At 47.1% G+C, this 22,819-nt stretch overlaps 1 protein-coding gene and 1 long non-coding RNA gene across 2 annotated transcripts; one reads left to right on the top strand and one right to left on the bottom strand.

The window, feature by feature from the left end:
• Positions 1-3,906: 3,906 nt before the first annotated feature.
• Positions 3,907-21,607, top strand: LY6G6C (lymphocyte antigen 6 family member G6C). The gene is made up of 3 exons (XM_035107037.3): positions 3,907-4,020; positions 16,841-16,954; positions 18,333-21,607. The coding sequence occupies exons 1-3, from the start codon at positions 3,966-3,968 to the stop codon at positions 18,542-18,544; spliced, it is 381 nt and encodes a 126-aa protein (XP_034962928.1). The 5' UTR covers positions 3,907-3,965; the 3' UTR covers positions 18,545-21,607.
• Positions 4,610-5,953, bottom strand: LOC148687044 (uncharacterized). Its single transcript, XR_015948327.1, has 2 exons — positions 5,814-5,953; positions 4,610-5,384 (listed from the first exon to the last, which is right to left on the bottom strand). It is a non-coding gene; the product is annotated as an uncharacterized LOC148687044 (long non-coding RNA).
• Positions 21,608-22,819: the final 1,212 nt, after the last annotated feature.

The following is a 22,819-nucleotide window of genomic DNA, read 5'->3' as shown; positions in this document are numbered from 1 at the left end:
GGGACGAATTAAATTTGTCTTGCAAGGCACCACTGTAGTGGGTCTTTATATGATATGTGGGGGGTGCGGGGGCGCTGTGGGTTAAACCACAGAGCCTAGGGCTTGCCGATCCGAAGGCTGGCGGTTCGAATCCCCGCGACGGGGTGAGTTCCCGTTGCTCGGTCCCAGCTCCTGCCAACCTAGCAGTTCGAAAGTACGTCAAAATGCAAGTAGATAAATAGGTACCGCTCCGGTGGGAAGGTAAATGGCGTTTCCGTGCGCTGCTCTGGTTCGCCAGAAGTGGATTTGTCATGCTGGCCACATGACCTGGAAGCTGGCTCCCTTGGCCAATAACGTGAGATGAGCGCCGCAACCCCAGAGTCAGTCATGACTGGACCTAATGGTCAGGGGTCCCTTTACCCTTTACCTTTTTTTCCCTCTCTCTTTTTTTCCTGTGCCACATTCCTAGGGGGTACAATCTGGATGGTTTTGCCAGGGGTGCAAGATCACCTAGCTACGGCTCTGCCCCACCCCACCCCAATTCCTTGTTCTCACCCAACCCTCTGGAAGCCATGCTCTTTCTCGCCTCCACCCACCCAATCTTCGTGCTGCAGCTGCCCCCACCCGCCGCCTTACCAGCTGTCTCTCAGCCACTGTCGCCACGGCAGCCAGGCCTCGGCCATAAGGCTTCTCCTGGCCTCTTCTGCCTCACCGCAGCTGGAAGAAGTTGCATTCCTGCTTCCAGTAGTGTGTTTCTGGATATGCTCTGCCCACTTCTGGATAGCAGAGGCCATGACGGAGGCTGCCACGACAGCTGCAGCCACCCCAGAGGAGGCAGTAGAGGTGAGGTAGTGTAAGCGGGACATCCCAGAATTCAAACAGAAGCTTCCATGGCTTTTGTGAATCTTGTGATGTCCCACTCCATTTGGGACTACAGAGTGGAATGACATGTTGGATCTCTTACCAAAACTTTCTGTTCAAACTTTTCCATCCCGGCAATCCTTCTTCTGTGGCCTTTAAAAATTTTTTTGCTTAGGTCTGTGAACCACCCAGGCTTACCTTCCAAGTCCCGGACTGCAGAATCCGGGACCGGCAGCCGTGTGACACCGGAAGTTGCGTCGACGTAACTTCCGGCGTCGCTTTGCCCTTCTATGGGCACCAAAATGGCCGCCACTGACTTCGAAAGTCGCTTGTACGCATGTCAGGAAGTGCGTCGACGCAACTTCCGGTGTCGCTCCGCCCATCTATGGGCACCAAAAATGGCCACCGCCGACACCGGAAGTCGCGTCAATGCACTTCCGGACATGCGTAGATGCAACTTTTGAAGCCGGCGGCGGCCATTTTTTGTGCCCATAGAAGGGCAAATCGGAAAGAAATAAAATGGCCGCCGGCAGGAGAAAATAACGGAGAAAAACGGGAGACGAAGTGATACGGGGGACCACCGGGAAAAGGTAAGTAAAAACGGGGTTTCCCGGGGAAAACGGGGTACTTGGCAGCTATGCACCCATGCGGTTTTTGGACTTACTGTTGACACTGCCATGTTTCTCAGGTGGAATACAACTTGATTGCCTCTCTTACGCCGTGAGTTCTTGCAATCCGGAATATGCCATGGGATCATTAATTTCACATGTGGACTCTTAATGCAGTGAGTGCTAACTTCTGTGTTTTATTACAGTTTTTAACCAAGGACAAAAATGTTTTCTTATGCAAGAGATTTGGACTAAATGCGTCCTGGTGGAAGAGCTTTTTATGAACCCGAGTTTGATTCCAGGGGCAGGGCTTTTGTTTTCCTCTTCTGCGTTGAATCTAACCATGTGTGGAAAAACTGAGCAGCCAAAGTTCTCTTTGCAACTTCTTCTGGCTGTGTTTTCTAGTGATGCTTTAGCCCAGCTTTAAATTGAAGCTTTACATCATCTTCGCCTTGAATTGAGCTAAGAGTTAAAAAAAAAATTATGTTCAAGCCCACAGAACCATCAACAAGAGATTGTGGCACTTAACTTTGGAATTCTTCAAATTAGTGTACTCCTGTTACGTACTTCTCTCCTATGAAATCATTTAATGTGCCTTTCAGGAAAATAAAAACATCCTCTTGGGTCTTTTAAAATCCCATCTTTTAAAAACGAAATATGGAAAATCCAAATACTGACTCCTCTTTTGGGGGGGAATTTCCAGCAGCAGAATACCACATTCCCTTGCCTTGATTTATTGATGGTTTTTAATTCTTTTCCTCTCCAATAAATATGATTAAAGTGTGAGATTAAGAGTCTCGCGCTCTATTGACTGAGCTATCAGTTTATAACAAACAACAGCACATGTGTAAAATAAATTCAAATCCAACACAGGCACCATCTGTGAATAAAACATATCCACTCAGAAGGCACCTGTCTGGTACATAAAGGGAGGGATACGGTTTCCATTATGTAGTTTCTGTTTAACGAAGAGGCAGTAGAACCCAACCCATTATGGTACAATTCTGTTAACCCTTTAGAGAACAAGCCAAACTCCCCCACCACCCCCTGACCTCCCCAGCCCTGTGGGGCTTTACAAAGCATAGAATCATAGAATAGAATAATAGAATCATAGAGTTGGAAGAGACCACAAGGGCCATCCAGTCCAATCCCCTGCCAAGCAGGAAACACCATCAAAGCATTCTTGACATATGCCTGTCAAGCCTCTGCTTAAAGACATCCAAAGGAGACTCCACCACACTCCTTGGTAGCAAATTCCACTGCCAAACAGCTCTTACTGTCAGGAAGTTCTTCCTAATGTTTAGGTGGAATCTTCTTTCTTGTAGTTTGAATCCATTGCTCCGTGTCCGCTTCTCTGGAGCAGCAGAAAACAACCTTTCTCCCTCCTCTATATGACATCCTTTTATATATTTGAGCATGGCTATCATATCACCCCTTAACCTTCTCTTCTCCAGGTTAAACATACCCAGCTCCCTAAGCCGTTCCTCATAAGGCATCGTTTCCAGGCCTTTGACCATTTTGGTTGCCCTCTTCTGGACACGTTCCAGCTTGTCTGTATCCTTCTTGGATACTGACAAGCAGCTACAGTCCTTCTGCGTGTGGACAGGCCAATTATGACAGCCATCCCTAAACAGGTTCAACACGCAGGGGCATCTTACCCATAGGCGCTAGGGGTGTGGGGCACCCTGGCGCCGGGCTCTCAGGGGCACCAGGCCGAGAGTCCGGGGCCCGAGAGTTGAGACCTGGGAAGAGCCCGCCCGTCGGCCGGAGCGCCACAGCAGGCTCTTCTGCTGCGGGCGGCTCTGCACCATGAGTTTGGGGGTGACTGAGCCAGTGAGATGCTGAGGGGGCCGGCCCAGGCCGCCCTCCTGCACACCTGGGACTGGGCAATCGGGGGGGGGCACCAGACAGATCTTTGCACCCCAGCACCACATAGCCTTAAGATAGCCCTGTCAACAACACGTGTCTTGCTTTACAGAGGAATCATAGAATCGTACAGCTGGAAGGAGCCCTGAGGATCATCTAGTCTAGGGTTGCCATATTTCAAAAAGCTCTTTTAGGAAGCCCCCCCAATTGTTGAGCCCTTTTAAAAGGAAACCACCGGAATTGCCGAGCCATTTTTCGAATGACTTGACTAACGTCCGGCGAAATCCGGCAGCCCTCTGTTTGAAGTGGTTTGGAGAGCCTAGTCGTTGTGCCATCAGGACTCTGTGTGTGTGTTTGTGTTTGCATGCACCCACCCAACGCCGTGAGTGGATCCCTCTCCCGCTTGCTCCAGATACCTTGCTCTCTGACTCACTCTGCCCTTGTGGTTATTCTCTGCCTCCGAGGATCATATGCCACTCAGAGGCAGGCTGTTTACTGCTGGGAGACCCACCCAGCCAACCTAGCCTCAAGTGGGTGGGGCATGCATATATATAGCACAGATGGAATAAACCCCTTCACTGACTCATAGCCACCGGGATTGCTCCTCTTGGAAAGTCTGCCATTCCCGACTCTTCTCAGCTCAGAAGCTACATGATGGCCAGGCTCCTTGTCCTGTGTGTTGCAGTTCTTGCCTGCATCGGTATTGGTAAGGCGCACGTCCAGCTTAAGTGTTTTATCCCTGTTCTTGTATATTTTCTAATGAATTTGTTTCTCATATCTTTACCTCGCCGCCACCCACAAATTCCTTTACTTTGTGGCTTGCCAGAATCTTCTTAGCTAGTAACAATTTCTCATTCGACTGACCAAACTAGGAAAATTACCTGCAGGGAGAGCAAACTCTTTATTCTTGGTAGAAATATTCTCATAAGGGGGGGTTCAAAGGTATTGCCCTTTATATATTTGGGCAGGGGGTAACTGTCACTAAAGCTGTCATTCCCCTAGCTGCTGGATAAGAGAAGTAGAAAACTTCTGCTTTTGTGGCAAACTATGTGTTTCCCACTATATCTGAACTGGATAAAGAAATATGTTTTTTTTTAAAATAATAATAATGGATGGATTGCACCAAAATGGGCAGCTGGGGAGGAAAAAGGTTGTTTTTTCCTGTGCCAAATAAAGGCTTGACCTTTTTTTTAAAAACACAACAACAAACCCTCCAAACTGGACAGCTCTAAGGAAGACAGAGATCAAGGGCAACCCCCCACCCCCACCCCGCGCTAAATAAACTTCACACCGGATTATTTGTGAACATATGTACAATATTTTTGAATGCGATGTTGTGCAAATATTTTGTAAGTTGCTCTGAGAGCCCCTTGAGGCTATAAACTGGGATAAACGTATTCTCAATAAATGCATTAAAATAGTTCTACATTGCAAACTAAAAAGGGAGGGTGGGGAATGGGCTTAGTGCCATCCCTTAGAAAATAAAGAGTCCCAGTCTCCTGGGTTTTGGCTGTTGTTGTTTAGTCGTGTCCGACTCTTCGTGACCCCATGGACCAGAGCACGCCAGGCACTCCTGTCTTCCACTGCCTCCCGCAGTTTGGTCAGACTCATGTTGCTGGCTTCGAGAACACTGTCCAACCATCTCGTCCTCTGTCGTCCCCTTCTCCTTGAGCTCTCCATCTTTCCCAACATCAGGGTCTTTTCCAGGGAGCCTTCTCTTCTCATGAGGTGTCCAAAGTGGGCTAGCACCTCTTTCCCCCAATCTTATCTTTGAGTTGTCAGGATGGTCTGCCTCCTCCTTATCTTTGAGTTGCCAGAGTTGTGCCCTGCAGATGTTTTGAACTACAGCTCCTACCAGCTCAGAGGGTTTACCTCTGTTAGTCTTCGGCAGGGGAAAAAAAAGTCTTGTTGCGGCATCTTAAAGACACAAATAGATTTGTGGCTCTAACTGTTGTGCATCTCTTGAACTAGGTTCTAATCTACAAAAGCTTAAGCCACAGAGTAAGCCAATGTTGTGATGTTGTTAGCTGCTGCCCCTAGGGTCACACTGGTGACAGAAGAATGGGAGAGCTGTATTTTGACGATAAACAAAAAAAAACAAAGAAATCTGTTATCCTTAAAGTTGCCACAAGACTCTCTCGGGGCAAAACTTTCTCACTTGTCAAGACTGATTGATCTGAAAGTCAGCCAAGGTGGATTAAGAAGGAGATACACACATACAGATCTTTGGGAGGTATCCAAGTAAGCCTTGCTCAGAGTAGACCTTATTGAAATTAATGCACGTGACTCAGTTTTCTCCATTGGATGGGGTGGGGCTACTCTGAGTAAAACTTACTTGACTACCACCCATTCCCCCAAAAAATATATTCCAGTGGCCATTTGAAGAGGTGATTTGTTTTGCTTTTTTGCACACAGTATACCGTATTGGCTCAAATATAAGCCTCACTTTTGAAATTAGAGGGGTGGGGTGGGGAGAGAAAGCAAAGAAAGAAAAAATACCTGAATATAAGCCGCTCCATTCCTCGCTGCTCTTGGTTGCATACTGGGGGGGGGGGGGGACGACGACAAGCCATGCTGTGTTGCCAGTGGCCTTTTCCCTTCCTCGCTCTCTCCCTTCCAGGCCTTGGGGGAGAGGATGGTGGACTACGTGTAGGGCGGGTGCCGCTTTCCCCATGCTTCTGGCTGCATACTGTAAGGTCACGAATATAAGCCGCGCCTTAACTTTTCAGGGTCGGAATTTGGGGGGGGGGAAGTGAGGCTTGTATTCAGGCCAATACGGTAGTTAAGCTGTGGAATTTGCTCCGGTAATAGGTAGTGGTAGCCCCTAACTTGGGTGGCCATAAAAAAGGACTAGACAAATTCATGGCTATCGATACCTACTAATCATGACCTTTGATCCAGCAGAGTTATTCTTGTGTTCTTATGCCCCTCTGGCCATTTGGGGATGGTCCCCCAAGACCACTTGCACAGGCAACCGATAACCTTACTGCCACGTGTTCCTATTGCGATTCAGAAGGAACCAAGGCATTACAATGTCCCCTCTCTAATTCACTTTAGCAAGCCCTGAGTGTTGTTGCTTTTTTGTAATGGCACCACCAATTGATCACCTCCCTATTGGGATCACCCGCAAACCTCCATATTTCCGCTGTGCCAAACACTGTATTTTTCTGTGTATAACACGCCCCCGTGTATAAGACGCACCCCCTATTTGGGGGGACTCGAAATTAAGAAAATGGGGGGGGGGGAATTGCCCAGTTGTTGAGCTTTTGGGGGGGAGGATTGCCCAGAGTTGTTGAATCACCCGCACTACCATCGCTGACAATCTCCTGCTCACGGCAGCAACCAATCCCAGGTCCCCACTCATATATTCCGTGTATAAGAAGACCCCATTAGTCTAGCGTACTAAAACATTGTCTAATACATGGAAAACTACGGGTAATTTGCCTCCCTGGTGCTGCCTTGCCCCACCCTGCTATTTAAGAGTCACGGCTTTGAAACTCTCTTTGAAACTGTTGAGAAAGCACAGGAAAATAAGTCAAGGAGCTTAAGGAGAAAGGGGGCAGGTGGAGATCTTGAAAGCATCGGACTTAAGATGGAATGGGCGGGGGTCGTAATCAGGTAACAAGTTTCTTTTAAAAAAGAAAAGAAAAGAGGAATGCCACAGACAAGACAAAGGATATATTGTGGAATCTCTAGAGAGAGTGGTGATCTCTAGAAAACACCCATCAGGGATGGGCCAGGGATAGCTCCCGTGTTTAAAGACTAATGCATATCCAAACATGTAGCGTTTTTGTTCCTCTTCTTAAGACATCTATTTTTCCTTCCCCAACACCATCACTCACACACCGTGGTCAGCCAACTTGAGAAAAAAGAACATGAAGAGTCGAAACAAATCAGGGGGACTTTTCTTCTTCCCCAAGCACTTATTCTTCCTTTAACGATGGGTGATGGTGAGGGAAAGTCTTGGGCCCAGCCTTAAGATTACCAAATGTATTGCAGCGTTGCGTAGGCAAGGCTTCCTCCCTGGTAATCGTAAGCTGGTGTTCATCCAGGAAAGTTGATGTTCCAGTAAAAATGACTAGCCCTTAGGGTGCCACACAAAACTCAGTCGCTGGGAGTAACTTCACGCTTTTGGAACTGAGGGATATCGCACGCTTCTGCTTGCCCCGATTCTAGACAACGCAGGTCTGAGCGGTTTCCCACTCGAACCATTCCTTTCCCAGGGACAATTTGATTGCCACTTGCTCTGATTTGAGCACTAAATAGCGGTTCCCCCCCACCCAGGGGAAAGCAGCGGGATAATCCCAGGTTATTCACGGTTTCAGCCTGCACTGTTCCAGATTATGCTCTTGAGTTTTTAGAGGTGTTTTGAAATGCAGGGCTGAGAATGGGCTGTTTCCTTAACATTTCTTCAGTAAAAACAAGATAGTTTTTAAAAACAAACAAAAAAACAAAACAAAAAAACCCTCACCCTCAGCATTCACATTTCTGCTGAAATTCAGAAGTTGGCCTTGGTTTTTTTTCTATTGGCAGATGTGAATTCAAAATTCTTTGTGAGTAATAATAATAATAATAATGTATTATTTATACCCTGCCCATAATAATAATAATAATAATAATAATAATAATAATAATAATAATAATAATTTCCCCAGTCATTCTGGGCGGCTCCCAACAGAATATTAGAAACACGATAAAACATCAAACATTAAAAAACTTTAGGGAAGCTGCCTTCAGATGTCTTTTAAAAGTCAGGTAGTTGTTTATTTCCTTGACATCTGATGAGAGGGTGTTCCACAGGGTGGGCGCCACTACCAAGAAGGCCCTCTGCCTGGTTCAAAGTGCAAGTAGATAAATAGGTACCACTCCGGCGGGAAGGTAAACGTAAAGCGCATTTCTGTGCGCTGCTCTGGTTCGCCAGAAGTGGCTTAGTCATGCTGGCTACATGACCCGGAAGCTGTACACCGGCTCCCTCGGCCAGTAAAGCGAGATGAGCGGTGCAACCCCAGAGTCGTCCGCGACTGGACCTAATGGTCAGGGGTCCCTTTACCTTTACCTTTTATGTTGTATACTAACATGAGTTTGACCAATCTGCGGGAGGCAGTGGAAGACAGGAGTGCCTGGTGTGCTCTGGTCCATGGGGTCACGAAGAGTCGGACATGACTAAATGACTAAACAACAAAACAACAAATGTTGTATATCTTGCTTATCTCCCTCTCACTGACAATTAACTCATTCAATGAAGATTAACGTTGGCACTTCTTCACACAGTTAGACTTTGGGTTTTGCTCCCACAAGACATGGTGATGGACATAGACAGGATTAGGCAGATTCCTGGAAGATACAGCTATTAGTGCCTCCTAGACCCAATACCTCTGTTCTTCCTACACTGTCTGCATGCCTCTCAACATTAGTTGCTTGGAATTACAAGTGGGGAGAGCCTCATTTCTCTTTGGTTGACCACCGTGAGGTCAGGATACAGGACTAAGTGGGACTTTGGCCTAATCTTGTAGGGCTTTTCTTCCGTTCTTTTGCCACGCAAGGTGGTTCGTGTCAGGAAGCAAAAGAGCAAGATGCAAATTTCGCAATTGCGGATGAGGAAAAGAAGCAATGGGTTGCATAACCAGCTAAGTCAAGGGTGGGGAACTGGATCCAGACAGCAAGTCAGAACCTGAAGTCCCCTAATAGCTATGTTGGCCAGGCAGGACCACTTACCTGTCAATTCCCCAATATCACAATGAACTATTTTCCTTTGCAGACCAACTTGAGTTCACAGCCCATTGTCTTGGGTTGGTGAGTCACTTAGTCCCTAAAGCATTGAAATCCGTGGATTTTTGTTAGTCACCAGCTGACGCCCATTGGTTTCAATAAGTCTACTCCAAGTATGAATGATACAAACTGATGAATTGCTTCATTTATTTCATGAGTTATTGTGTTACTGTCTTAAGTACGTTTGTAGGGAGAAGGGGAGAGGGGCTTCTATCACATCACCATCACTGGGCAGACCTCCAACCACCACTGAGTGTACTAGAATCTGCTGTCGCATCTTGGGCTGGTTGCTGTTGAGTTCACGATTATCTCTGTCTGCCACACAGATGGGTGATCATGGGATCAACTCAGCACACATGTAGCTTAGAGATACACTGAGAGTCTGCGTCATTATTGACTTTCAGAGAGATTCAAAAAACATTCCTCCTTACCCAAAAGGATACTGATCCTGGCAACCCTGAGAAAATCGTTCTTAGAATGTTTTAAACTGTTTTTAGAATGTTTTTCTCCTTTTTATTATTTAAGCATTTTGCAACCGCCCCCCCCGGGGGGGGGGCTCTTCCTGGAGGAAGAGCAGGATATAAATGGAACAAGTCAATAAAAATAAATTTATTTGTGTGCCCTGCCCTTAGGAGTAACCACAGGTAGGCACGCCCTAAGTACCTAAATGGGAATAGATGTTTCTAGTAGGTTTCAACCAGGAGAAGAAAACCACCGTTTTGGAATTTATTACTGTAAAGACCGAGGTCGTGCTTTTCGACCGAAGTCATCATTGTGTTTGACAAGAGCTCAATGGGACTTATTGCAGGATAATAATATGTGAGATTGCAGCCCTCCGTGTATCTGCATGGATATTATTGTTTTCCTATGAGGCCCCTCTTCTGGTCCGCTTCACCTGTGGAGCTGAGAGAGAGGGTGATGAGAGAAAGAGCCTTTTCACTCACGACACCCTATTTTTGGAACAGTTATCCTCCGTTGGCTTGCTTGGCACGCTTCCTGAGCCTCCTGGCATTTTAACTACCAGATTAATACCCCCCCCCTTTTCTCTTTTGGCCATGGCCTTCCAGATCTCCTGTTTTCAGATTTGTACTTTTAACCTAGGGCATGTTGTTTCGTTTCGTGTTGCTCTGTTGCTGGTTTCCTTGCCATTTTCTTAAACCAGCTGTTTTGAGGTGCAGGATCAGGACCAGGGCCGGCCCTATGGCAAGGCTGGGTGGCGCCGGGCCACCAGACAGCTGTGCTGCAAAATGGGGCGGGGGGGGGGCGCCGGAGGGATCTTCGCACCACAGCGCCAGGGCGCCAGGTATGCTTAAGATGGCCCTGATCAGGACAGAACACAAGAAGAACCCATTCGGATCGGGCCAGTGGCCCATCTAGTCCAAAATCCCATTTCCACAGTGGCCAACCAGTTGCCTAGGGAAAGCCCACAAGCCACACAGGAGCGCAGGAATAATAGAATTGTAGGATTGGAAGTGACCCTGGGGGTCATCTTAGTCCCACCCCCTGCAATGCAGGAATACGTAGCTGTCCCATATGGGGATTGAACCTGCAACCTTGGTGTTACCAACACCATGCTCTAACCTCTTGAATTCCCAGGCAACTGGTATTCAGAGGGGTATTCAGAGGCAGCATACCACCTCAAATATCAGAGGCAGCACACAGCCATCCTGGCCCACGAACTTGTCTAATCCCCTTTTCAAGACTTTTAAAATGTTAGCCAGAAATATAATAAATGAAATAAATATGTAGCCCTACTGGCTTATGTTAGGGATTTAGTGTTCATTCGATCTAGGCTTTCCTCCAAAAAATATTGGGAACTGTAGTTTGCCCCCTCACAGAGCTACAGCTCTTTGCACCCTTGACAAGCTACAGTTCCTAAGATTATTTGGCGGAAGCTGTGTGGGTTTCAATGTACAGTGGAGATGTGGCCCTAGACCAACGGTCTACCTTGAAAGTTTACCCTCTGTGAGAAGATCGTTGTGGAAAGCTTGCACAATGTGCCTGAAATTCCCTTGCGTTGTGTGGCTGCTACAGAGGAATGTTATTGAGGGGTGAGAACAAGGCGTAACCCCGCAGCCTGGCCAAACTGTGTTGCCACGCCTTAGAATTCACCCCAGGCAGCTCTCTTTGCAGTGCTCAGGGATTTCCCGGCCAAACCACAACACTTCCTTGGCAAATCAAGGCTGAAAAGATTCCTGAAGGATGGAACATTTGAAGTCCACTGGTCTTGAGAGGCTGAATAATAATAATAATAATAATAATAATAATAATAAATAAATAAATAAATAAATAAATAAATAAATAACATCCACTTTCCTCAGCCAGGGCCCTCCTCCAAAATGTCTTCTTCACATGGTCCACTTGAGTCATCACAATCCGGCCCCCGCCTCTTAGGGCAAGAATTCCAAAACTGCACTCATACAGAGAGAGTCGAACACCTTCAAGAATGGTTTCACAACTTGTGGGGGTTCCCCCCCCACCCCTACAATAAATTGCAATCCTCCTTCGCTTTGCAACCCAAACACGTCTCAACCAGTTTCCATGGGTCACAGTATTGTCCCGCCAGGAACTAGTTGTTGATCAAAGGCTGCCGCCCGCAGAGAAATCTGGAAATTTCTGCCTCGAGCTAAGCTGGAGTGTTGCGGTTATTTTCCCGTGGAGAACTCAGGCAGGGAAGCGCCCTGGGGGTTGTGATGATGACTCAGAAACACACGGGCACCCTTCTTTGCCAGCATCCCTACTGAGTGGAATTCTTTCAACTCGCTCGCTCGCATTTTATCGAAGAAAGCCATTGCTAAAATCTTCCCCCGTTACTCACTTGCCACACCCCGAAACATGCTGCCTGTTATGCAAACCCTTTTGGCCGTTTCTCCCTGTCTTGCGGAGAATGGAAATTAAAAAGCTGAAAAGCCGTTTTCATAAATCACAAGAACAACTGGGCCGCGACGACCGCACTACAAAAAGAGAAAAGGCGTTACGTGCAAGACTTAAACTCTGGTTATCAGGGAGGGGGAGGCGCCATAGCTGCCAAGTTTTCGCTTTTCTCGCGAGAAAGCCTATTCAGCATAAGGGAAAATCCCTGTAAAAAAGGGATAACTTGGCAGCTATGGGAGGCGCTAACGTATGGCCTTACAGATTTCATTAAAATTTTAAGAGAAGCCCCACTTGATCTGGCCTAAGAGGGGGCAACTAATCCATCATCTTCTCAGTGTGCCCAACCTGATGCCAATGGGAGAAATAAAAGTAGCACATGAAAAACTTAATTTTTATCTGTTTCTGTGGCTGGCTTCTATGCAGTAACACCAAAACATGAAGGCAGTCTTTAAATAAACATACTTAGTTGTTATAAGATTGAGGATTGGGGGGGGTCTTTTGGGTGTCCTCTGGGGGACCCCATCAGTCTAGCTGTCTCCTAAGCTTTAGTACTGGAATCTACTTTGTTGTATTAATGGCTCTAGCCCAGGGGTCCCCAGACTTACCCGGCTTTGGGCCGGAGGGCAGGGGAGTGCGCGCCCGTGTGCATGCGCACACACACTTACTGGCGCGGTGGCGCGCTTCCAGGTCGGAAAAAATCGCCAAGAATCGTTTGTGTGCATGCGTATGGACCTCCCCCGACCCGGAAGTGCACCGGAAATGACCTCTTCTACGCATGCGCACAAACGATTTTCGGCGCTTTTTTCCAATCTGGAACTGCGCCGCCGCACTGCGCGCCGCAAGAGCGGGCGGCGGCAGTGGGCGGCAAGGGGCGTTGCGGGCCGGATTGGGAGGCCAATTGGTTCGCATCTGGCCCGCGGACCGTAGTCTGGGGACCCCCTGCTGTAGCCAAATCTTTTAAGTGCCAGCAGCACTTCCTGAAACCATTATTTTTTCCTCCCTCCACCCTTCAGGGCAGGATGTAATTGTTATTTTCCTGCCTGAGGCTCTGTCCTCTGTGAGCTTGCCCTCACAATTCGAAGCAGTAAAAACACTGCAACACACACTTTTCTGTGCTCCAAATTGCCCTCTTGCTATTTAAAAACAAACCCAGGAACTGGTAGCGGATGCATGTGTTAGCATATAATGTGTCGTTTGGGATTGGCCCCAGAACTATACACCCTATGAACAGGGCCTCCAAATCTGATGGCGGTGCCAGGCTCAGTCATGAGGAAAAACACAGTGGGGAAGGACAGGGAGTTTTACAAACCACAGTGTGGCTTCACAGTCTGTGGGAACCACCCGGGTCAGGCAGGTGAATGCTCCCAGGTAGATTTCAGACGCTTTACTTCTCTCGTTTTCAAGGCAGAGCTTTCTGCCATCTTACCAAACAGTGTCTTGTCAGCTATGCAAAAGGATTCTGATCATCAGGGAGGGACAGCAGGCAAGCAAATATTATTTTTCCCCTCTGGCCTGACTCAGAAAATCCTGTCTCTCCCCACGAACATTGCCATCGCCGCCCTTTTCAAGGATGCGCGCAAACAGGGCATACTGCTCCAGTGTGCAGGAAACACACATTTTAGAGGCCCTGGGAAAGGTCTTGTTTTCCACGAAGGGCTGTGGTTTGGAGCAGAGCTGTTTTTTCCATACTGGGCATCCACCTCGTTCCTGTCTGCAATGTTTGCTTCTTGCAGCAAAGCTCACCGCGGGCTGTTTGCTAGTCCTGCCGACTGTTGTGTGTGTGTGTGTGCTTGAGATTATAGTGTCTTATTTGTGTGTGCCTTTGGCAGGGCATCACTTGCTTATTTAAAAGAGCTTATTTTAAACTTATTTTATTTTATTTCAAAGAGCTTATTTTGCTTATTTAAAAGAGCTGTGAGTGCCCATTATCCCACTCTGCAAAACACTGGTGACATGAGGGAATGGTGGGTTAAAGGGTGCAAAAAGCACGGGCAATTCTGACCCATGTCCCTGTATCTCTTGGGACCAAATCCTACTTGTGAGATTATATGTGAATCTTTTGTGATGGGTATGTGTGCCTTCTTAAAATGCCTACATTTGGTGGGGCATGCACCTTGGTTTCATTTTTTTCCTTATTTAAAAAGGTTTTATTAAAAAACTTTTTTCATAATGCAATGAGATAAAATAATGCAATAAAACAAGGGGGGGGGAGAGAAGAAAACACAGAGTCCTCTCTCAAAGGTAGCTCTTAACCCTTTTCTCACACGGAAACTTGTGGACCGGACCCTACCGACTCCAAACCTGGGAACTTTCCTTCCTGCTCCCAGTCTCTCACCCTGGGAGGTCTTCCCCTCCCTGTATTTCCTGAAAAACAATACTATTTAGGTCTATTCAGTCAAGTAGGGTGGGTCCTTCAATTCTACAGTGTAAAGATTAGACAACATAGGCAAGACCGTGCAAGTACATTTCTATGCTATTATTATTATTTTATTATTGCATTTATTATTATTATTATTATTATTATTATTATTATTATTATTATTATCATCATTATTATAGTATTTATATTCTTTACTCCAAGGCACTCAAGGTGGCAATCATGGTTATCGTCCATTTCAGTCCCACAGCCCAAAACGTAAGAAGAGTCTGCATGGGCGTACCCAGCACGGGGCGGGGCGGGGGGCAGCTGCCCCCCTAGAAGAAAAAAAGGGGGGAAATGGTATAAACAGCTCGCGGTATGCGCTGACGTCAAAGCAGTTCACTTTCTCCGTTGGGTGCACGATCTTGCCACAGCGGGCAGGGCCATCTTAACTATACCAGGTGCCATGGTCTGGCGCCCTGCCAGGCAGGGCCAGGCACAGCGGGCAGCTGGAGAGCACGGCACAACAGGCAGGGAAGCTGCCAGCTGTGCTCCGCCTCGGCCTGCTCGGTTGAAGCGAAGTCGCAGCAGTGGCAGCAAAGCTGCCTCCGTCGAGGGAAAGTGCTGCCCTACAATGCTCCGCGGCACTTCATTTGCATGTATGCAAATGAGGTGCTGCGGAGCATTGTGGGGCAGCACTTTCTGTGTTGCGCTCTCTGTGAATTGAAGGAGTGTGGGCTGAAGTTAGCCCAGGTCCAGGTCCAGGTTTCCCTTGACGTAGGCAGCTTTGCTGCTGCTGCCTCGTTTTAGTCACCACTGCTGGTAAAGGAGCGGGCAAGGCAGAAGCACAAGCGTGGGTGGCTCCATGTGCTGCCTCGGTAATGGCTGGAAATGGGCTCCCTCCCCTCTGGGGTGTGTGGATGTTGACCACGCCTCCTGGGGGGATCGGGTGGCTGGGGTGTGTGGCTGGGGGTGGGGGCGTGGCTGGCGTGCCCCCCCCTAGTTTTAATCCTGGGAATGCCCACAAGAGTCTGATGGATCAGGCCTGTAGCCCATCTCATCCAGATTGCCACTACAGTGGTACCTTGGGTTACAAACACTTCGGGTTACAAACTCTGCTAACCCGGAAGTAGTACCTCGGGTTATGAACTTTACCCCAGAACGGAAATTGTGCAGCGGTGGCACGGCAGCAGCGGGAGGCCCCATTAGCTAAAGCAGTACCTCGGTTTAAGAACGGTTTTGGAAGTACAGAACAAATTATGTTCGTAACCCGAGGTACCTGTAAAGTTAACTATTTGTCTGGAAGCAACACTTTTCGCAACTTGTAATTAAGCCACAGTTCTAAAGACAGACAAGCCCAGATAGCTGGAACAATTGCTTTTAAAGGTCTTGCATTAGCCCGCCTCTTAGTGCGTCGTTTTCTAATCCCACCGGCAGCAATGATGGAATTAAAAGATAGACTTTTTCGTAGCTTGCTAAGTTTTCAAATGCCGCTACAGTGACAGTATTCAAAGGCTGCGTTCACCGCAGAGATCTGTTGCTCTTTTAAAGGGGGAGGGGGCTATGAATCTCTAGCAGTGATGTCTTTCTCCGTATCTGAAGCAGAGTTGCCCCCAGATTTCACTTCAAACGGAATCTGAGGCGGATCTGGAGAGCCCTTCTCGGGCAAAGCTTCCAAAGGAATTTCAAGGGGAGCAAAATGGATCTGGGCAAGATTAGTCACCATCTCTAAAGACAGCCCTATCCGTTGCCTGGCGTAGGCTGATGAGGACTGTGGTTCAAAATATCTGGAGGGCACCAGGTTGGCAGAGACAGTGTGGTGCTTGGCTCACAAATAGGCAGAGTGCTGTCACACTCCTTTTAACTGTTTTTACAACATTTTGGAAACATCTGAAGGCAGCCGTGTATAGGGAAGGGCCTTCTCGGTAGTGGCGCCCGCCCTGTGGAATGCCCTCCCATCAGATGTAAAAGAGATAAACAACTACCGGTCGGTACCTGACATTGGCTAGAAGCCACCCAGAGTAGCTGGGGCAACCCAGTCAGATGGGCAGGGTACAAACAACAAATCATTATTATTGTTATAACTGTTTTGTATGTGTTATCAGGTTGTCACAAAAGTCGGGTGCCACCCCCGATCTCTACCAGAGATGCCCAGGGTAGCTACTCCCAGCTTTTGAGGCCCCTAAGCATAATAAATATTAAAAGTAACAACACATGAAACCAAAATAAAGCAATAGAATCGAGATATTTCTTAAGGAAGAAATGCTTTTCCAGCTGGGAGAGTATGCCACAATTTGGTCTGATCCACCTAAAATAAGAAATTGCAGACCTTCTCGAAAGACAGAAAGTCAACAAATTTCTAAATCTGAGGTCCACCTTTCAGCTAGAGGCCCTGGCAAAAGGCCCCCCCTGCCCCCCCGTTAGCCCTGACCAGAGTCCTAAGACTTGTGCCCTAATGTCTGGTCAGTAGAATTCTCAATTATCTCTCTCACCTTTTGAAAATATATATTTCTCTGTGCTTCAGGATCTGCTCTGCAGTGCTTGAAATGTTCGTTCACGTTTCACGGAATGCCCTGCCATACCACCACCACCACCTGCCAAGCTGGAGAGGTTTGTGCTACCATCCGGGGATCATCAGGTAAAGATACTTCTTTAGTTTCTCAGATTATTCTCTCTCCCCCCCCCCTCAAACCCCACCCTTTCCCTACTTCTGTTGTCTGCCCTGCTGTTTCCCCCCCATAAGCTGTTCCTGGCATAATTTTGTTCCCTCCCTGAGAGAGCGTTTGGGCCAGTCCCCATGAAAAAAGTCACGTATGTGGAATAAATTACATTGCTATTTAGAGTCTACATGCATAAGCCTGGCAAAAAAAAAAAAAAACCTCTCCCATTTTGTCAAAGCTGCTCAGCCATCTTAAATCTGGCTGACTCAGGTTCATTAAAAACACTGTTTATGTAAGGGAGATCCATCCGCTGAAGCCAGATAGACCAGCGTTTCTCAACCGCTGTTCCGCGGCACACTAGTGTGCCGCGAGACGCTGGCTGGTGTGCCGCGACGTGCGGCGACGAGAAGGGCGATTTGCATTGTCACGTGCCTGGCGGCCGCCAATACACACCGCTGACCCGCCGGAAAGCAATATTTGGCAAGTGTTTCTTACAGTCATAATTATAATATAGGGCGGCACAGAGTTAAATTTTTTAACTTTTTAAATGGTGCTGTGCCTCGTGATTTTTTTCACGGAACAAGTGTGCCGTGGCCCAAAAAAGGTTGAGAAACACTGAGATAGACCCTAGTAACATGAGAAGGGGATGTGGTGCATAAGATTTCTCTGAAACGCAAGATCAAGCTTGATCCTGGTTTTTTGGGGGTGGTTTTTTTTTGCGGGGGAGGAGGGAGTCAGGCTTGTGTTTTATCGCTGGCATATTCTGCAACATGTTATTGCACAATAACAGTGCATTAGTGATGGAGATAGTCTGCTTTCGTTCGTGCTGTAGTGCAACAGAAGTGTGAGGGGGAAATAGCCAGGACATTTGTGCGATGTCAACAGGAAGTTACAGGATATGCACTGATTGGAAACGAAGCAGTGTGACCACCACAACACTTCCGTAGGCACAAACAGCAGCGAAAGAGGGATTTTGTGCGGCATCCCATGCGCGCGCACTCCGTACAGGCTGCTGCACATGCGCAGTCCGTATGGGCTGCCACTGGCGCACGGCGGCCCGTAACGGGCGGGCGGCGGGGCTCGGCTGAGTCGCGGGGGGCGCGCCGAGTGTCACCCCCTCCAGGGTCGCGCCCGGGGCGACCCCCCTCATCGCACCCCCCCTGCCAACATGCCAAAATGTTTGCCTTCCTCAACTAGGGCACCCTCCAGATGTTGTCGGGCCAAAGTTCACCATCCTCCCTAACCATTGGCCATGCTGGCCTTAGCTGTTGGAAGTAGAGAAGCTCCCAACATGTGCTGTTCGATAAAATGCACCTTATTCATTGCCTTTTGTTTGTTTGTTGTTCCTTGCTGCAGGTGGCCAGGGCCTTATCATGAGGAGGAACTGCGTTGCTGAGGAGAAATGCAACAGGAATGACACGGAGAGTTATGTGGGCCTAAAGTACACCACCACTTACTACTGCTGCCAGGGCGATTTCTGCAACTCGGCTGCCACCCTGCCCACCAGCCATCTCTCCCTGCCAATGGCTCTGGCTATGCTGGGCGTCTGGCTCATTCGCCTCCTCTAAGACCTCTCCTGAGGAGGAGGAAGCAGCAGCAATTTCCACAGGATAGCAAAAAAATAAATAAAAAGGCCCCTAAATCATAATAATCCAATCATACCAAACACTGTATCAAGTAGATTTAACCCCTTCCTTCCTTCCTTTTGTTTCTTTATACTTTTTTTAAAAGGCACTTGTTAATGAATCGTGGGTTGTGTTTCTCTCCTCCCTATCTCAAATAACAAGAACCACGTGCAAGTGGGTAAGGTTCCAGGCTGGAAGGGAGAGACTGGGGCCATGTTGGGAGAAGAAAACTTCCTTGCCTTGCCTGCCAACACTTTACCCATCCGCTTTGTTATTTTATTGCGAGAAGATGCAGAGGCGGCATTTTATTATATGTTTTTGCCGCACATCTGCGCCGGGTGCATGGCGAAATTCTCCTTACCATTTGACAGGAAGACACAAAGCCTAGTTGCGGGTCGTTTTTAACCACACATTTCACCTTGACAAGCGGTTAAAGTAAAATTCTTGTAACCGCATGGCAGTTCGCTTGTTCTCCTTGGGCACAAGTACAAAAGTTGCCTCTGCACTCGCATGTGTGTAAAAGAGTGAATATGGATGTTGATTTGTACAGCTCAGCTGTTGTGTACCGGTCGAACGTTGCGTGTGAATAAATATATCCACCTACAGCTCAACCCTGAATGAAGCGTGTAAATACCGCTAAGGATGATACAGAGAATGGTTGCGGACAACCTTTTTACCTCACATCTAACTCCTGAGGTGTGGTAAAATTCTGCTTACCGCCTGACAGAGCAATACAGAAAATGGTCGGAGATGATCAACGTGCCACACATTTCGCCACACCTGTGCCCATAGTAAAAATTATTCCTGTCCTTGGCGGGATGATACAGATGAAGAAGCTACCTCAGGGTGAGAGCGTTCACCCTGAGGTAGTTTGTCAGATCATCCGGGTGGCTTTAGACAATTGGATAACGTGTGGCATTGTGACAAAGCCATTGGCTGGTAAAGCAGTTGCCTCCATCCACTCCCTGTCTGAACTTTTTCCAGGTCCGGCAGTACCCATTTTAGGTGTGAAAGTGCCACAGAGTCCCTTGTGCTTTTTTTGCATGGGGTTTGTGAGCATGGGATCTACCTAGGCCATAGGCAGTGTACATATTTTGCCTGGGCCCCATAAAAACCCGAAACTGGACCCTCTTCCTCCCTTTCCATCTTCTTTGTATTTTCCCTTATTCTTTGTTTCTTTCTCTTGTTCCCTTCCCTTTTCACTCATTCGTGTCCAGTGCCTTTCTTTCTTTTTATAGATACGCTTTCTCCTCAGGCTTTCTTTTGGTCACCTGTTCTTGGGCCTTTTCAACCATTTACACCAGGCATCCCCAAACTTCAGCCCTCCAGATGTTTTGGACTACAATTCCCATCTTCCCCGACCACTGGTCCTGTTAGCTAGGGATCATGGGAGTTGTAGGCCAAAAATCTGGAGGGCCGCAGTTTGGGGATGCCTGATTTACACTCTGTTGCTCATTCTGCTTCTCTCTCTCTCTCTCCCTCGCTCTCTCTGTCTCTCTCATCCTTTTTTTGGATTGTTTATGGACTCTTTATGAGTTGTTTCATTTTATAGCCGCCTAGGGCGGCAAAAGGGGTGTTGTGCTCCCCTCACAACCGCCTGCGGTCTCTTTTTCACATGAATATGGCTAACCATAACCACTCCTTCCCTTCAAAGTGGCTGTGGGATCCATCACATATTTTTTGACTCTCCCCTGCCTTCTCCTGATGACAGCAGCGTGTCAATGAGGGAGACAGTTGGAGGGCGATCCCAGAGGACAGTTAAACCCCCTCCCCTCTCCCCCCCACATACAAAAAATGTGCTTTTACAACATGGGTAGTGTCCAAGTGCTTATATGCAGAAAGAGGGGGGGGGAGAAACCCTCACAAAACTTATCTGAGCTGCAAATACAGCGATGGGCTCACAGCTCCACATTTTGCCTGCCCTAGGGGTACACACACACACACACACACACACACACATTGAGCTTGTCCACACTTCTGCTGGTGCCACCACTTCCCCATGGGAAAACCCAGTCGTTGCGGCTGATTTGGTGCAAACGTCAGTTGGGTTTTCCTGGGGGAAGCCCAATAGGGGAAATGGAAAACTTCTCAGCCCTGACATTTGCCTCCAGCCTCATCATTTCATAGAATCGTAAGATTGTAGAGTTGGAAGGTACCCCCAAGTGCCATCTAGTCCAACCCCCTGCAATGCAGGAATCGCAGCTAAAGCATCCATTTCAAGAATCGGTTTCCTGTCTTTTCTGTTTCCCTTCACACCTTGCATGTGGACTTTCTGAAATCATCTGGAAATAGGACACTGGATTAAAATGGACCCTTTGGGCTGATCCAGTAATGTTATTCTCCTGCCTTTTAGTTCCTCAAAAACCACAATTTTTTTTTTTTGACCACAAAACATACATTTCATGCCGGCCACATAATCAAAGATTTGGAGACAGGAGTTTGCAAATATCCAGACACTGCAGGGCATTGAATTAGGTAGGGAAATGAGTTTTGTAATTCATGTAGCAGGGGGAAATGTACTTTGGCTATGCTTTTTAAAAAATAATAATAATCTAAACTTGTTTTCCATGTGCAAATCCAAACATGTTGATTGTTTGAAGAGGATTTTTTCCCTTCCAAAGTGTGTGTTAATTAAAGCACCTTAAATCACATATTTCTGTTTTCTCACTAGCAAAGAGCTCAAATTATTATTCATGGAAAAAATGCTTTTTTTTTAGAAGAGAGGAATTTTATACTAGAGTTTTAATATTTGTTTATGAGGGCAGCGGGGAGAAGAGACATCCCCAATAGCAGGTGCGATCTCACCTTAAAGAGTTGAACACTCACTCGGGTTTCAACATTCAAATGTATTGAATTGTTCGTTTAAAAGTTGGGGGTTTGAACATGGAGGTTTCCACATGCAAAACCAAAAACGTGAGGAGGTTCCCCTCGCCGCCCTGCTTCCTCGACTTTCTTGTGGCTCCAAACAGCAACTTTTATTGTATCAAAATAAATATGATTCCTCCATATTTGAGTTTGATTCCTTTGTCCTTTTTCTCATTCCAACCATGGGCATAGCCAAGATTTCTGTTGGGGAGGGGGACAGGCTTTTGTTAGGGGTGCAGAACCTCATATTTGTATTGATTTAGGGGGAGCAGCTGCAACATTGCCTTATTTTGCACCCTGCTTAAAAACACAGACAAAGCCATTTCCAAAGCCAAGGCTGACCTCTGTTGACCTTTGCACAGCTTGAGTTGCTCCTTCCAGCTGCATTCCAAGTGTCTCTATTTTCCAGGGACAATCCTGGATTTACAGAAGCCGTCTTGGTTTCTGATTTGATCCTGGAATGTCCCACTTTTCCTTAGGATATTCCTATTTCCATCGGAGAAACACTCACTCGGTGGTTTGTGTTTGCCTGAGTTTGAGTCTGGACTAAGGATTCTGAGCCCCTGTGTTCTGATTCGATACATGATGTTCAATCACAGAACATTTCAGGATTTGGGCCTCTGCCATTGGCTCTTGAACTCTGAGCTGTGATTCGCAGCTTGGAAGTTTAGGCAGCCAATCACATTTGGAGTGGGAGTGGCCCATGCTTTCAGGAATGTATATAAGCAGTTGCTTTGCCCCCTTTCCCCAGTTATGTAGCTCAATAAAGGTTCTTGCTGTTATCACTATATATTGCCTTGTGGGAACCCACCTACACTTCGGAAAGGTAGGTAGCCGTGTTGGTCTGACGCAGTCGAAATAAATTAAAATATTTAAAAAATTGTCCAGTAGCACCTTAGAGACCAACTAAGTTTGTTCTGGGTATAAGCTTTCATGTGCACGCAGAGTATCTCAATCTCAATATACTTTATTCGACCGATAGTCAGAAACAAAAAACATTTCTCAATACAAAGATAAACATATAAAACTGAAGGCATCAGAGGGATACATAAAAATATAAAAATATAAAACTGAAGGCATCAGAGTATCTGAAGAAGTGTGCATGCACACGAAAGCTTATATCCAGAACAAACTTAGTTGGTCTCTAAGGTGCTACTGGACAATCTTTTTAATTTTTAATTTATTCAGAAACATTGGTGGTTTCGGAGTTATCTAAGCCCCCCCCCCCAGAACCACCTGAAAGCCCTCTATAGGGAAGTGGTATTTTTTTAATTAAAAATGTTTTATGTTTTATTATGTTTTTAAGTATGTTGTAAACCGCCCAGAGTGGCGTGGCCCCTCCCTTCCCATGCC

The sequence above is a fragment of the Zootoca vivipara genome, chromosome 2 (genome assembly GCF_965207765.1).
Source record: "Zootoca vivipara chromosome 2, rZooViv2.hap1.1, whole genome shotgun sequence".
Lineage (NCBI taxonomy): Eukaryota > Metazoa > Chordata > Lepidosauria > Squamata > Lacertidae > Zootoca > Zootoca vivipara.
The sequence above is the reverse complement of the archived record's forward strand: the minus strand, read 5'-3'. Positions and strand labels throughout refer to the sequence as shown.

Bases quoted from the DNA above. Each gene is read 5' to 3' on its own strand.
- LY6G6C (XM_035107037.3), top strand. From the start codon at position 3,966: ATGATGGCCAGGCTCCTTGTCCTGTGTGTTGCAGTTCTTGCCTGCATC. The intron at 4,021-16,840 runs GTAAGGCGCACG...TCTGTGCTTCAG, and splicing joins TCTTGCCTGCATCGGTATTG to GATCTGCTCTGCAGTGCTTG. The intron at 16,955-18,332 runs GTAAAGATACTT...TCCTTGCTGCAG, and splicing joins TACCATCCGGGGATCATCAG to GTGGCCAGGGCCTTATCATG.